Source organism: Pinus tabuliformis, chromosome 5_2 (assembly GCF_031772625.1).
Source record: "Pinus tabuliformis cultivar Carrire ecotype Pingquan chromosome 5_2, CPIR1, whole genome shotgun sequence".
Classification (NCBI taxonomy): domain Eukaryota; kingdom Viridiplantae; phylum Streptophyta; class Pinopsida; order Pinales; family Pinaceae; genus Pinus; species Pinus tabuliformis.
In genome coordinates this window covers 686,084,460-686,101,231 of record NC_142306.1, presented here as the reverse complement: position 1 = coordinate 686,101,231, position 16,772 = coordinate 686,084,460, and the positions used below count along the sequence as shown (strand labels likewise).

General features: G+C 40.5%; 1 protein-coding gene across 1 annotated transcript; it reads left to right on the top strand.

Moving 5' to 3' along the window:
• The first annotated feature begins 8,043 nt into the window (after nt 1–8,043).
• Nucleotides 8,044–8,745, top strand: LOC149160968 (uncharacterized). Its single transcript, XM_089434745.1, has one exon. The coding sequence runs from the start codon at nt 8,044–8,046 to the stop codon at nt 8,743–8,745; it is 702 nt and encodes a 233-aa protein (XP_089290871.1).
• Nucleotides 8,746–16,772: the final 8,027 nt, after the last annotated feature.

Genomic DNA, 16,772 nt, shown 5'->3' with positions numbered 1-16,772 from the left:
ACAACATAATAACACCGTTATTTTTGGACAAATGTCCTTGAAAAAACCCAATGCGGGAAAATCGGTGCAACAGATTTGAGGGTTTATTATTATTAAGCAGTAGCAAATTCTAAATACATCTCTGAATACCTCTCGGGTTATTCAATTACAGAGAGAGAAACACTAGCAGAAAGATTTGTCAGATTACCTCACACACTCACCGAGAAAAATCTCCGGCTGATCCGAACACTGGGTGAGGTGCCTCTGGCAGGCACTGCGCTGCCTATGCGTAGTTCTCACGCAATCCCTACATCAACCACTCTAGACACTGCGTCACCCAACCAGCTGATCGATTTTCTGCCCAAAGTCACTCCTCTCGGCCTCCCGGTCTCACACCCGGCTCCCAGCTTCTGAAACTGACTCTGCTGCAAAATTTCAGACTCTCTCTCTGTTAAAATTGGCAACTAGGGCCAAACTCCATGTGGGTCATCTTATTTATGGCAGCTAATATTTTCTTGGATTCCTCTCATCGAGAGGTGTAGGATTGATCTAAAGATCATCCGATTCCGATCAGTGTTCATGGAGATATGAATTTATTTATGTTATGGGACAATTCGTCAAGGTCGGCCAGCAATCAAATTGCCCCCACTTATGCTCAACGTTTTAGTATAAATAGAGGTGCCTTGAAAGTCATTTAGACACACACTCTTCTTGTGATCTCTTCCTCTCCACTTGTCTTTGGGTTTTTGGTGGGAGGAGAGATCCTAAGAGTCAACGCTGCCCTAATGGAGAAGGCTCTACACTATCTTAGGAGATGGGAAAGCTCTATGCTGTCATGGAGGACAACCCTTATCTCAGCCTCAAGAAGCCTTAACGCTGCCCCATGGAGAAGCCCTAACATAGCCCTAAACGCAGTCTAGAAGAGGACCTTAACGTTGTTCTAGGCCGCAGGAAGAGAGGGGTCTTGGACAACATGGAAGCAAGGGTCCGAAGTCTGCTACAGGAGGCCGAAGCTGAGGCAAGTGCAGATTGTTTGAGGGTTGGAATCTTGCTGTTTCAAGGGTTGAGAGAGTAGGCTACTAGGCTGAGTCTTAGTAGGGCAGTACGTTATTGTTTTGAGATTGCTTGGTCACATTTCGTGGAGGCAGAAGCTATAGGAAGCTTATTGTGCTAGGTCGCGGGCCATAGCACACAGTTAGGGATTGCGTGAGCGCTGTCAAGGATGGACAACGCCCTACGAAGGCGGCGTGGCATGGGAGGAAGTCTTCCAAGATGGGCTGCAGTCCTTATGAGGTTGGTTTGTTAACTGTGGAGTATGTTTAGGGCTGCGTAAGTGCCCTAACCAGGTCTGCAGCAAACAACAATGAGCAAACATAAATGACAACAGTGTTTTGTTTAGGAGGGCTGTTAGATAGGACTGTCTTGATGCCCCAACCAGTCCATGATGAAGGCTGCCCTATCTGTTGTTAGAATGCCATCCAATGCAGCAAATAGAGAATCTCCTAACAATGAACTAATGTAGTGCATGATAAGATGTGACAACATTGCAACAAGGTGCAGCATGATGTTGAATGTTGCTGCATGATGATGGGCATATTGATGAAGTGTAGTGTAGCATGATGTGTGCAGCACAAGTGTAACAAAGTGCAGCACAGTGATAATGAATGTTGCAATAAGATGCAACATGATGGGCACAGTAAGGTACAACTTGATGATGCAACACAGAGAGGTGCAACATGATGATAAGGTACAACATGATGATGCAGTACAAGGAGGTGCAGCATGATGATAAGGTGCAACAGTATGATGTGTGCAGCATGGTAATGAGGTCCAACATGATGATTGGGTGCAGCACAGTGAGGTGCAGCTTGGTGATGGAGTCACCTTGGATTAGTGGAAGCAGTATGCCTTCAACTCAACTCATATCAGCTACTTCATATGCTATCTTCTTAAAGAAGATCTCTGCTCTTATTTAGATAAGTCAAAAGGTTGACTTCTGATGTATATGTACTATCTCTCTCTCTGTTGAACCATTGAAGAACATATAAGAAGAATTGAGCAAGGGTTTCCCCACATTGGGGTTTGTCCCTCGCTGACGCCACATCTTGTGTCCTCTTGTCTTGGCTTGTTTTCTGCGATTTATGTTTATGTTCTATATGCATTTTACTATCATGCTAAATGTGATTGCTAATCTGAAATTGATATTGAGCTAATATGGAAAATTGAAATAAATTTGCTATCAACATAGAACATACCTAAAATTAACATGGTATCAGAGTTGAGGTGAAGACAAAGCCCAAGTAAGAGTGAAAGAGCAATCACCGAAGACAATTGGAAAGGACAAAAGGCTCAATGGGTTCCTCATTCCACTTCAAATTCACTAAGGGTGAAGTTGAAGCAGAGGATATTATCTGAGTGGCGCAACGAAAGCATCTGATGGCCTACCTAAAGATCACTTCAATGGGAAGTCCGGATCTAAGGGTGGAAGGAAAGGCATATGGCTTGCTTGCAATAAGTTTGGCCATTATGCGAGGGAGTGTCCCAATAGAAGGGACATGTCACTTGACGATGATAACATCATTCCAGGGGCATCTTCACTGATCGAAGTAATGACAGGTACGATGGAAAAGGAAAAAGGAATGCAGGTCATCAAAGAAATGGCCAACTCTTAAAAGAAAGCAGGGAACTCCAGGTATGAAGAATCAAATGTTGTTTTTGACAAGCTAAAGGAGAATTATCTTATATTGCCCCTCTCCACTACTTCTCCTCCAGACTCTTTGGGAATCTGGCTTATTGATTGTAGTGCTTCAAGGCACTTCATCAGATTGAAGGAAGCTCTCTCTAATTTGGTAGAGATGGAAACAATCGTGGGGATTATACTTGGAGTCAATGCCACCTATCCCAGAAAGGGTGTAGGGAATGTTACCCCTCAATTGAATGAGGGCAACACGATTCATTTACAAGAAGTTCTTTATGTACCCAATCTCAAGAAGAACCTGGTGTCCATTTCAACAATGGAAGTCAAAGGTTTCAAGGTGGCATTCATCGATGGAAAGGTACGTGTTTGAAAATGGAATTTTCAAAGATGCTTTTATTCTTGGGTTCAGGGTTGGCAATTTGAATCAAGTTGCAGGAAGTCCACTGGGGACCATGTCTGTTGACACATCTCTTTTATAGCACCGAAGGTCTGCTTATTATGGGACCCTACCCGATGTGAGTCAGATGGTGACAAGGATGCCTAAATTCAAGAAGAGCATGAAGGAACATGTTCGAGATGTATCGAAAGGAAATCTTACAAGGGGAATATTCCCCTCATGTAGCAAGTCCACAAGTTTGGAACAACCCGAGGGGTTTGAGATTCATGATCAGGAATCTCATGTATGCAGGCTAAAGAAAGCTCTCTATGATTTAGAGCTAACACCCTGGGCTTGATATGATAGGATTGATAACTGTCTGATGAAGCTGAGATTCACTAGGAGTGAAGCCGATCCAAACCATTGCTTGAAGGTTGTGGATGATAGACCTCTCATACTGGCACCTTATGAGGACGACCTCTTTCTGACAGTTGCAGACCCTCTCATTTGCAAAAGTAAGAGGAAGTTGGATTCCGGATTTGGAATGGTGAATTGCAAGCCTGTGATCACCTCGATGAAGCCTAACTTTAAGAAGTTATGTGGTAGTGATGCCAAACCTGATTTGGGAAATACCACTTGTAACACACCTCCATACATATACATATGTATCTCTCTTTTCTCTTCTTTTTTTTTTTCTTTCTTTTTCTTTTTTTTTGGTTCAAAAAGGTTGATCATCTCTAACCTAACAGAGTGTCGTCCTATAGTTCAGACCTTGGGAAATATATCTAGGGGAGGTTGGAAATTTTCAAAGATATCCCTCTTGTAATTAGAGACAAAGTCATGACTGAGTTCCTAAGAGATGGTTCAAATGCAAGAGGACTGTCAAGAGCCTACAGTTTGGTCATTTTGTCCCCATCTGACTGCTGTCGCTAAAGAAATACTATATTGTGCCTCAAGGGAAAGCCACACTACGTTGTTATACTTGCAGTCGTTTAATATATTGTGCTTGTAATCACCACACGACAGAACGAACACCACTCTTTAGGAGATAAGCTTGGAATATGAAGGAGATACCATAACGTTCCCTTCAATTTCCTTATGCAAGTGTTCACCCAAGGAAAACAGATTGAAATGAAAGATGAATGGTCACTGTCAGATGTTTCTCCATCTCCTATGATACAACTTGATCCGTAATTTTAGATGGAAAAATAACACTTCCAACCAGTTTAGAGTCTAGCCTTAGTACAAAATTCATTTTGCTGAAGACTGCTCCATCAGGGTAACTATACACTTAACTCCTATCAGTTTTGGACAGCAGACTACATATCACATATAACCAATCTACAGTTGCTTCTACATTTGAAACTGAGATCAGAGCTGATAAGCCATCTTAATGTAAAACAATGAGCAGAGACATCGAGTAATGAGAGAAGACAAAATCTGGGAAATACGAGATATAATATTGATTGCTAAATATCTTTGATCCTTCATCATTTACTTCATAGTACAAGTTCTCACGTAATTACTTTTCTTTCTATCAAGCCAAAACGTAGGTACAGAACTTTTATAGTCCTTTCTTCTTTTAGGGGTATAGTGATTGGAAGATTTATCTTTCCTGGCAGTACCGGTTATGTATGAGGTAATGCCTACTAAAATTTATCCAAATAGAAGTTGGTAATGTTTCTGTCTGTATATACAACAATAATTTATAACTACAAGGAAGCAATCCTGTACATTGACATATTTGTCAGCTTCATTTCTAAGCATGATACCAACTTTCAGAAATTATCTCTATACCATGATATTCTCTCTAATTTGGATAAATGAATCGGTAATACTTATTGTTTAGATGTAAGCACAGTAGCATAATATTCAATGTTCCAATCCAATGTTAATACATATTGACTGACAATGCAGGGTTTGGCTATAGGTTGTGGAAGAGAAATATAGAAAGAACCAATGAGCAACAATGAGTGAATAAGCTTGTTGTCAAACTTCTTTCTAATTCCCTAAAATGATGTTCATGACCACAGCCAATACAAATTGAACTGAGATAAGTTGGATGTCAAGGTGAATGGTGACAACATGCTCAACCATGAATGACATCACATCTGGTAACAACTTATTCTATCGAACATTACGATTACTCATGACATCATGCCCAAATATAAATACACAATGACAGTCAATCATGAATACACAGGACTAGCATAGTGAGTTTACCTATCAGTTTATAGCAATGCTCCATGATAGAACAACACATAACGATTAGACTACCCAAATATTTTGGTGAGACAGTCAAGAGTTTCTCTGGTTGTTTGTGAAGAAAGTCCAGCAAATAGTTCAATATAAGTTGCTATTCTCTGATGTGTACGTATGTATGAGAAACCCATAGCTGCGCAGTCATGTCCTCAGGAATAGCGATAATAGCAACAGAACTGATACAAGGAGATGCCAGGGACAGAGTTTTCATAAGTATATGCCAACAGAGCATGCACAAAGCTACAGAGTTTAGCGGAATGCGCTGTCAACTTTACAGAGGAAGACAAAGAGATTTTTGTGAAAATTGTCAAAGTGGCTCAAGCACTTCAGATCAAAGGCTCGAAAGGAGATTGGCAGGAATTTTTAAATTTACATGATAGTAAATTTGGTTCATCAGTTTGTGACCCTGGAAAAATCATGGGATGTTCTGGCAGGTTTTGTGAAGACATTTACTACCAAGGAAGACCTTAAGGGTTTGCAGCTAGTTCTGTTTTATTCTTCTATCTCAATGCTTAATAAGTCGTGTTAAAATAAACTACGATAATGTAAACAGAACATTGTTTACGCACAAATATTCACAACTACAAAATACTAAACAGACAGTAATAAAGGCTTACCATTGTGCTGTGGGGTCAAAGAGGGATCTTCCTGTATGTCCATCCGATGGATCTTAAATGTTTGTAATGCACGATCTTCTTCTACTCCCTCCTCGAAGTCTTCATTGTCTCCCTTTTGAACCTTTCCAATCTCCCTTTCATTGGTGTTATGCATGAACTCGTGGTTATCTTCATCCCCACTTGATATCCCAGAACTGATATTCTTGGACAAATATGTAGTTTATTGAATATATTCATCACAAATGAGACCTTAAATGCAGGCATCGCATTTGAAAATAACTTGTGAGCATCTTAAGAATTTGAATAACTTCCCTTCCAAACTTGGAAGCGATCAACAACCTCCACAATATAACTTTTGGCAACAAAAGAAAATGAGAACCATGATACATGAGGTCATTTAAATTATGTTCTAAAACTAGAAATCCAGTAAGCCATTACCATATACCCAAAAATTACAGTGGGCTTATATGAAAATTGACAAAAAAAAAACCATCAGTGCTTCGTTTTGCATTCAGGGATTACACAAAGACATAAACAGTTATTTGACATGGAAAACAACCGTTGATCATACTTTATCTTTGAAACTTAAAGGTGTTTTCTACGAGACTAGGAAAAATCCAATGAACTGAGAACATAGCTTATGTCTACACTTCATGAACACATGGAAAATTTAGAACCAGTGAATTGAATAGGGTTTGGAGCACAACCCATTTGCCAACATAGAGAACCCATAAATAATGTTTTAGTGGGGCAGCCTAGTTGTCTCGGTGAAAGCCCATTTTGCAAGATTTGATATTTCAAACTTTAGCATATGCATTTTGAATTCAAACATGGAGAGCTTTGTAAACTGACCTTGAAGCCTGTTGTTGAAAACAAGGACCATGAATGATGCTCCCACCACCAGCAAAACAGTTGCAGCAATTAAGGCCCGCATATCTAACAGTTATAGAAACCAGGAGATGCCACCTAACCTTATGAATATCAATTTTCACTCACTGAGATATATGCATTCATTGTAGAACAGATAACAGGGGATGCTTATGCTCTTTAATGTGTGTGTATTATTACCTATCAGAGTAGAGTCCAGAGAAAATATCCAACATGGGAGGAATACAAGACAAGGTTTCCATTAGTTTAATCCGAGAAATGGAGGTACCTGGCAATCTCCAGGTCAACCATTTCCAAGAAATGAACTGATAAATGTAGCAAAAAAGCCGTTAGGCCTGCAAGTCTATTAATGGCAATGAGGTGTCCATTGCAGAATGATATGTGCCCTCCTGCTTTTGCTGAGGAATATTTTGACAATGGGGAAATAAATGAATAAACAATGTTTTAGCAGCAGATGATGGTTATCAATTTCCAATCAGGCTGAAATCTTGGGCCACCCACCAATATGACTTCTGAACGACATAAATGCGTCTGCTGTGGTAAATGAGCCTGCACTGGGTCTCAGCCACCTAAACAGTACTCATGTGCATACTCAGGAGGTAAGGTAAACAGAGAGTTAAATGACCGATGATCGAAGCAATCAGGGTTGATTCTCACATTCTAACACACAATAAAAGTCCATCCAGTCATGGCAGACTTTAATTGGATTTTGAAATTTGAAACAAGAAGCTCGGAGATACCACTCCTTTCTAATACAGCATGCTCAAGTGCCAAGTGAATGACAAGGAGGATTGCAAGTTGTCATACCCATAGGCTCATTCCATCCTATTAATACATGGCTCAGAGTAGTACCAGTACCAAGTTGTTTGCTGAAGCTTCCCTGCGGCCTGACTTGCCCTGTCTAAATTTGTGGCAACAAGCTGTAATGATGACTACTACTGTTTCAGAAAAAGGGGTTAGTGGCATATGGTATCACTAATTTCTGATTTGGATTAGAATCTCTTGCAGAGATTTTGATTGATATATGGGCGTCTGTTGCAGCCAATACGCTGAGCACAAGCACCGGGGCTTGCCATTATTTTTTCTCCGGCTATGAAGTCGTGTCTTGGGTTCTTCTGCTTCACCCAGTCCCACGTCTAACATTTTTGAAGGCTCAGTATTACAGATACAGGAGATTGAGGTGAAGTCAGACGTTGTCTTCCGGAGTTATAATCAAAGGTCACATGGAGAAAAGGGCGGCGAAGACGTCAGGGAGCAGGCCGAATCCAAGAAATGGATCAGTGCCTAGACATGGCCATATGAGCAGCTCTGTAACAGCTCGAAGACCAGTACCTCGAAATTCCAATCTCGAAAATGAAAAAAGCTTCCGTAGGTCCCCCACCTACTATGGGCGCTCTTCCCAAACCCAAAAGACTTGGGACTGGGAGGCATCATCGAAATTGAAGAACAATACGAGTGTGACAATGAGAAGGCCAAAGACACATCCTGAGCTTCTCAATCGGGATCAGTGGAAACACACGGCTTGGACGAATAACCGAGTGAATGATCAGGCATTAGGCGCTAATAAGTTGTTGGTGAACGTGACAGTTGCAAGGAGCATTGGTCCCCTGCGTGCATTACTCTCCAAAGATGCCACGGTGGAGGATGCGATTAAAGCCACCCTTGTTCTCTATGCCAAGGAAGGACGTAAGCCACTTCTCAGCAATGATCCCGCTTCCTCATGCCAAAACCTATGCCAGAATAACACATCCCTTCCCATGGTTCTAAATCCAAAAAAAAAAACCTGCGTAAGTTACCTAACAACTATAGACTTATTCGGAAACTCTAAAGGCTCGAAAGCACTTGAGACCCAGATTTCTGAGGTTATTGGCTTGATGTCTCTATTTCTGATCTGTGACATAAATCCACTCCATTTCTGTCCATGAATTTGGATCATAATACAATATAGAGCTCTTAAAATGTTCCTAATTTGCACATTTTTTTTTTTTTTGAAACTTGAGTAATTTGATTTTAGAGAAATACCCACATAGCAAACAAAACTAGTTATGCATGCATGGGCTCATAGGCCTCAAGGGTTCAACTTGCACTCTGATACCAAGTGTAAGGACCACATTGAGACTATATACATTTTTTTTTTTTTTTTTTTAAAACAGCAATGACAACCAGAAAGGAGACGCATTGAAATTCAAATTTATATAGCACACACATTCCTGCCACTCATTTCAGGAACATACCATAACATTTTCATACCTTTAACTAAGATCAATAGTAATGAAATACATATGTACCATTCACCAGAAGGCGAGACTCCACTTGCTCTGTTGTTGCTGGTATTCCCTTGTAGTTGGTCACCTCCGCGAGTGAATGATGACGCACTTGATCCGAATGCAAAGACTCACCGGTTAGCCTCCCAGCCTATTCCTTGGGTACTCTTCTTCCCCGCGGACCCCCGAGCTGCAATGGGGTTGTACAATGGAGACAAGCACTAGCTAGTAGAGGAGAGCACACCTTGGCTCAAGAGTCCCCTCTCTAAATCCTCTACCTCACCAAACTCACTATAGCTTCGTAATCACTGCTCTCACAACATCTCATCCATCCAACAATAGGGTTCCCAAAAGTCCCTTCTTCCATGGCTTGTCCCTTCTTTTATAGGAGTCCTCATAGGTGACACTTGTCATGTCATGCATAATTAATTATTTTTTTATAATTCAATAGCTTGATTATTCACCCACCCATGTGTCATTCTCACATCAAGGGTCTCTCAAAATTATTTACTTAAATTTTTATTTAAAACTAATATTTTCCTCACCTCAACAAGATTCCTATTTCTTCTCCTAGTTGTCTCTTTATTCCCCCCTTTTATTCCTTAATTTGTGTTCATTACTTGAAGTCAATTAATGAGTCAAGATTTTATCCCCAATCTACTCCCTAATTTAACTCAAGTTATCTTCTAGATGGATATTCTTATGTTGGTTGTTGACACATGGAGCTTCTCTACATTTCTCTAAATTTAATTTATTATTCTCATTTTAATTCACCTTCCCCTTTTCTTAATTAGGTTTAAATTAGTTTAGGATTAATCTTTATTCTTACCATTATGTTTGTCTTTCCCCTTTCTCCTAATTAAACCACATAATCTTCCTAGTATTTTCCAAAATGGGAAGGGTAGAATTTTTAAGGTACTCTATTTTAATTCTTCCTATGATCCTCCTTATTCCAAGTTTTATTTTTGATTTAATTACATTGGTTTCTAATCATCATTTACCCTTGATGTAAATTTACCTAGTTTTCATTCCTTGCTTATATTTATTTATTATTATTTATTTTTAATGATTCCAAGGATGCCAAGTTTGGTTGTGCCCTTCAAGAACTTCCCTAGAAGTTCCAAGGGTGCCACACCTAATAGCTTATTTGTGATGTCAAGGGGGCCAGTTTGGTTGTGCCCTTCAAGAACTTCCCTAGAAGTTCCAAGGGTGCCACACCTAATAGTTTATTTGTGATGCCAAGGGTGCCAAGTTGGTCGTGCCCTTCAAGAAATTCCCCTGAAGTTCCAAGGGTGCCACACCACTTGCCCTTCAAGCATCTAGTGATTACGAGGGGAAAATATAGTGCAACGTCATAGACCACTATCCTCTTATGTTTCCTGCTATAGTGAGACTAATAGTGTCGGGGATCAAGGAATCCGCCTTGATGCGCGCCCCCCGGTAAAGTCCTCATGAGCGGCCCAACTTTGGAACCTGCCCTCATGGCATCGTGATCTTCAAGGCGAAGGTGCTTCAACCCTTCCAGCCCAAGTCACGGCGGGAGCGCTAGTGGGTGGGATCAGGGACTCTGTCCCACCCCTCCCATGTAGTTCCATCCACTTGTACAACCCCATCACCCATATGTGAGTCATTCGGTCAAGCAACTAATCTGTGTCTGCAACCATTAATATATATCATCAGAATATAGTTAAACATATATGGCAGATTCCAAGATCGACTTAGACTTTCACAGATAAAGTAATATAAATTTTCATCAAACCAGGTGTCATCGACATGTCATATGCGAGTGCCTCTGATGGTTTCCTGCCATACTCAATAATCATCAATAACAAGGTTTCTCAATGTTAGTCAATTATCATAATAGCATCATTAACAATTCCTGGTCATTCACATCATTGTCCATTGTAAGTTTGAACTAGAGGAAGTAGGTAACATAGGGGACACATCCCTCATGGCTATCATCAATAATCATCAATGGAAACATACATATTCATTAAGCTATCAACATCGTAACATCGTAGAAATATACCTATCCATAAAATTTATCCTCATTATGTTTTTAGTAGAGCGCATACATATTTTTTACTACCCTCATCATAATTTCAACTAGAGACCAACTTAACTATTTAATATTGCAATCATCAGAACACTGATAGATAAGATACATAACCATTCATGCTACCATAATATCATTGGGAAGCATTCTTAAACATCACAACCATGAATATCTCAATCGCTAATAATAGTGTCATGGGTCCAGATCCTCAATCTGAGGTCCTCGAAGAATAGAGTGTCTAGGATAATGTCGTATTAGGGTCAGGAAACTAGAGTGGGCACTACAGCATGTTTGTGATTGATTTTCTAAATTGTGAATTGAATTTCGCAGAGCAGTGGAGTAGGTTTGTGTCTTGTCATTTTGATTAAAATTCATGAGCAATTGCAAATCTACACCATAATTTCTTCATGGTATCAAAGCAAGATTCACGTTAGAGGAGGAATTTGGAAGTTGTTTCTTAGGAGGTTCGAATTTGTAGTTCAGTTTTGTAGGATCTCTTTAGAGTTGAGAAGATGACCTTCAACGGGCTAATGCTAAAGTATGTGTTAAATTTAGTTTAAAATGGTATGTTATATGCTTAACACAATTACTTCAATGTACTTTAAGCAATCCAATGGCAATTTTCCAAATTAGTTTCCAATAGCAATCACATTAACCATAAATCACATTTATAGTAATTGTAGATAGAACATAAAATAAAATGTAGAAGACAAGCCAAAACAAGAGGACAGTAGATTTGGCGGATGCCAAGGAAAAACCCCAATGTGGGGAAAACCCTTTGATTAATTATTCTTAATATTATATCAAATGTTCAACAGAGAGAGAGTACAATAATACAAAGTCAAAGTCAAAATTGACTTGCCAAATCACTGTTCAAAACAACCTTGTCAAATTTGCAGTCGACTACAATCAAACTCATCCCTAACAAAAAAGTCAAAGATGGTCAACACAACTGTCAAATTTGCCTCCTTGAGCTCGGGCAACCTTGGTCAAACTTGGCCTTCCTTGTTGGTAATATGCATACTCCTAATGTTCAATATTTTAACTATATTATCGATTCCACCTCCTCCCTTATGGATTCTTTAAGGTTTTCCATGTTGCCTCTAAAAAGATCCACAAACTCTCCTACCAAACCCATTATGTGGGCACACCACCAACCTCATTCCCAGAAACTTGTAGCTTTACAATCAAGTTTATGATTTAGTGTAAATATCACTTGTAATGGATTGTTTCAACAATCCTTTTTGAAAGTGTATATCCATTTCTACATCCTACCCGTGTTGAGCAATGTATTTTCATTGATGTCAAAGCTAAGGAGCATCATGAATAGTATGTTGTCATTGATGCCTTCCAAGGGGTTGCATGCCCAAGATTGAACAACAGGGGACCAAGTAGGAAAGCAAGGTGTAAATGAGGAAATAGGGAAAACCCCAAATTTGCTAAAGTTTGAGAAAGTTCAAAAAGCATATTTGAAAATGATTTTGAGATAAATGACCATGATGCATTGTAGGACCCTCGAATGCATGGAAGTTAATGAAGGAATGGCATACCTAGGTATCCAAGCACCCACACAATCTCTTTTTTTTAAGGCATATCAAATCCTAGTATTCAAGCCCCTGCAAGATCACTTATTTCCAAAGGCATGTAATATCCAAGTATCTGGATATTCTGTAAAAAAAAGTGATATTTTTTTGAATGAACTGGATTATAGATTCTTGCCCTAGATGCAAATTGTATAGTAGTGTCTAGTCAATACACAAGTGGAAGAATGACACAAGAAAGTTGGCAAAATTGATGATGTGGCAACCTTATTAAAGAGTGTGTTGTTTTGTTACTTAGATCTGCATTGCACCAAGATCATATGGCCAAGGTTCACTTTGAGACCCCCTCGATTTTCCATCTATAAATCGAAATTGGGGGTGGAGAGGGTGGTGTTGGGGGGGGGGGGGGGTGGTTCGGATATGTTGCTTAGGCGGTAAACCACCAAAACACATTGCATCAACCAAGGCATATTGGGGGGCCCTTAGTAGATTTCAAAAACCACCATCTACCCCCCTCCCCTCGATATATTGTATATGTGATGCGATAATGGGGCCTAGTTGGTGCCAGGATGATGTCACATGAAACTAGACCCAACCAACAATAGACCGATGGAAACCAAGTGGCGTACAAAATGATCCTTATCGACATCATATCAACATATAATTAGCGGCATGACGTAGAGATAGGTGGCAATGCTAACAATGTGGTAATGCCAGGGGTGGCGAGATGTGCCACTCAATTTTGGCCTTTTCAGATGGCTAATTGGATAGTTTAGGGATGACATGTGGTAACGATAGCTCATGACACATGGAAATAAGTTGATTTTCTAGATGATGTGGTAGGATTCCCATGACTTTGAATTCAACTTGAAAATGTGTTTTAAAACGTAATCTAGGTGTCTGGGTATCCAAGTGTTTTCAAAGGGTGTCTTCATTAAAAGACCCAGATTCTGGATTTATTAGAGTCTAGACCATGGTCATGGCACATCGTCGAGGGTATTTGGTGGTTTAGCCCCTAGGGCCAAAGGTTCATGAAATGTCAACAATTAGTTAAGTAATATGGGTCATCTTGATATCTGACCCTTTTGGTGTTTTCTATTTGGGTCACCAATGTTGGTTAAGACCATGCTCTTAGCCCATGGTTTTTGGGAAGCTCGTACCATTAGCCCCATAAGGGGATCCACGACATTCTATCAACCCATATCATGTTTTTATAATGTGTCACCCGTGATCAAACCTACGTCAACCCATATCTAGATATGTGCTATAAATAACTCAAACTGGAAGAGTACATGGGGTGTGTGTTTGGATGTGCATTTGACGAACTAATCAGAAATAGATCAAAGGGGTCAAGGATGAAGATGTCTGAAGAGAAGTATACGGAGGATGTTTAGAGCACGACCAATCTATTTGAGAAACATGTCACAATTGTTTGAGTAATAGAATGTTGTGACTAGTAAGGAGGAGCAGTATCTGAAGAACAAGGTGCATGATGAAGTCTGCAGTGTGAGGTATGTAATAATGTTGTCCAAAGTGGGGGAGGCAAGAGCGGGAGAGGTTCTTATAAGCCCTAATGAAAAAATAGTGACTCAATTTGCATGGGGATTAGGAACAACATCGACGAAGTTCCTTGCACTATGGAAAGGACTAGAGGTGGCTATAAAAAAGAAAATTCAAAGACTCTCGCTTTTTGGATATTTTATGATCGTCATCCATCAAATGAAAAAGGCCAAAGATCTAATGAGTATCTCATCCCTCCATATGGATCTAAGAGCGATTAGTTGTGCTTCTCAATTTTAAAAGATTGAATTTCATCATATTCTCAAAAGATAGAATGCTGGATCAAATGAGCTTGCTTAAAAAGGTTCCAATTTGGGGCAAGGAAAACTTGAAATGGATGATATAATGTGTTTCTACCCTATCCCTTAGCACTCATGAATTTTTAAAATTATACAAGGGTTGTTTTGGGTTCATCTGCTCTCAGTAGGCATTAGCATGAACTTTGGATTATTTCCCTTCAAGGGTCCAAAAAAATGGTGAATTCCATTAGCATTGTAGTGATGGGTATGTGGCCATTTCTTAGACATTCCGTATGCAATGTGGCCAAAATCTTGGGTTTCGATTACTGGCGATCTCCAAATCTTCAACGTATTTATCTTTTGTCCTATCTTATTAATTGGGACCTCAACTGTCTGGTCTCTCTTATCATTCTGAGACAATGGTGTCTTTTCCATTTACGTCTCTGGTAGAATGTGTTCTGGTTCTCCTTGACCACGATGATGAATGACTAAGATGGTAAAATGAATTTATGGAAGCCATATGACGCCTCCTCATTCCTATCATTCCTCTGTCCGACCAATCTCTGGTTTATGGAGTCAAATATTTTGTGGTTTCTTGGCTCGTGTTTTAGGAGGGCCTTCATCTATATATTGAGTACCTGGCCTCCCCTCAATGTAATTGAGTTCCAGGCTCATGTTGGTTTAGATACAGGATCTTCTTCGAATTATGGTCAAATGTAAATGGGTGCCTAATTTTGGTTCGATAATGGCCAATTCTCACATCCCCTTGATAACAATGAGGTCATTTTGGTGATAGACAAGCTACTGGATGCTTTGCATGTACTGCTTGTTTCCATTTTGAAGTTGGAGAACATGGTTGAGGGCAATGTATGTTATTTCAATTGCTTTTAGAAGCCAAGCTTCTCCGTCAGCAAGCTAATATGTAACAATTGGTTGACGACCTCAAGGAGGAAATCTGTGTTATTGGAGAGTGATTAGCAATTATTAAGATCACTAGGTCTGATAGACTTTTTTTCGCTCGCTGCCCTGCCTCCTAGTGCTCTGCATGCACTAGGGTTGCTGGGTGCTCGCCCGCGCGACCCTGTGGTTGCTACGCTGCAACGCTCAGCCCTACCCCCCCCCCCCCCCCCCACCCCATTTCGCCCCCGAGGTCCTAGCGTTCAGGTCCATGATTGTTGTAGGCTCAAAGCGCCCTCCCTCTGCGATTCAGCAGAAGTTTATAAAGAAAATGGATACTATTCCTTCAGTTGCCCTTCCAGAAGAAGAAACCTGTAAAGCGGCCCTGAATCTGGCTGAGAGAGGTCTCATAGGCCAGTTCACAGGCCTCTGGCCTTCTCCCAAGTTGGTGGATGATTGGACTCAAAGGAACTAGACACCATTGACCAAAGAGGGTGTCAAAAGCTATTTTGTGGGCAAAGGTTTCTTTGTATTCGTATTCGAAAGCCCGGAAGACAGAAGCTTAATCTTCAGGAATGGCCCATACTTCATGGGTCTGCAAGGACTTTATCTAAACAAATGGTCTCCAGATTTTGATCCTACCCAGGACGTCCCCTCTGCTGTTCCGGTTTGGGTGAGACTCCCTCATTTTCCCCTCCATTGTTGGAACCAAAAATCACTCCAGATCATCGGTAATGCTCTAGGAAAATACATAGATCAAGCCGCAAGAAAAGATCAGTATTCATGTGCTCGCATTTGCGTAGAAGTGGATCTAGAAGAGGGGCTGCGGGAAGTAATTAAGCTCACTGTTGCTGGGTGGACGCATGTCCAGGAATTGGATTATGAACAACTTCCTTTCAAATGCAGACATTGTCATGGCCACAAACACTTTGCAAAGCATTGCAAGAAAAAGGCTGAGGAGCATGTAGACAAACAAAACGGGGAACAATGGACTCTAGTCCAGAAAACTGCTCATCCAAAAAAAGGCACTGGTAAAGGCAACACGATAGGAGTCCCAAGCAGCTCCAAGTCCAACCAAGAAAAGGAAGCAACCCCAAATGGTACAGAAAGCGTCCAGATCAATCCGGCAAACCCAGTCCAGGAAAATCTGGAACAGACAGAAATCCCACCTTCAAGCAAAGATGGAGGGGAAACTATACAGATCGAAGCCTCCCAAGGCAGCCCCTCCAATCCCTCATACGCAGAAGTCACAAGGAAAAAACCTGCGGAAAGCTCAGGCTCTTTGGAGGACGAAACCTACAAGCGCCCTTTCAAAAGAGCAGGAAGGAAATCCCGCAAAGAAGTTAGGGAAGAGGAGGCTGAAAGACTTAAAACACAAGGAAGTCAGTCCATAAT

Bases quoted from the DNA above. Each gene is read 5' to 3' on its own strand.
- LOC149160968 (XM_089434745.1), top strand. From the start codon at position 8,044: ATGGAGAAAAGGGCGGCGAAGACGTCAGGGAGCAGGCCGAATCCAAGA.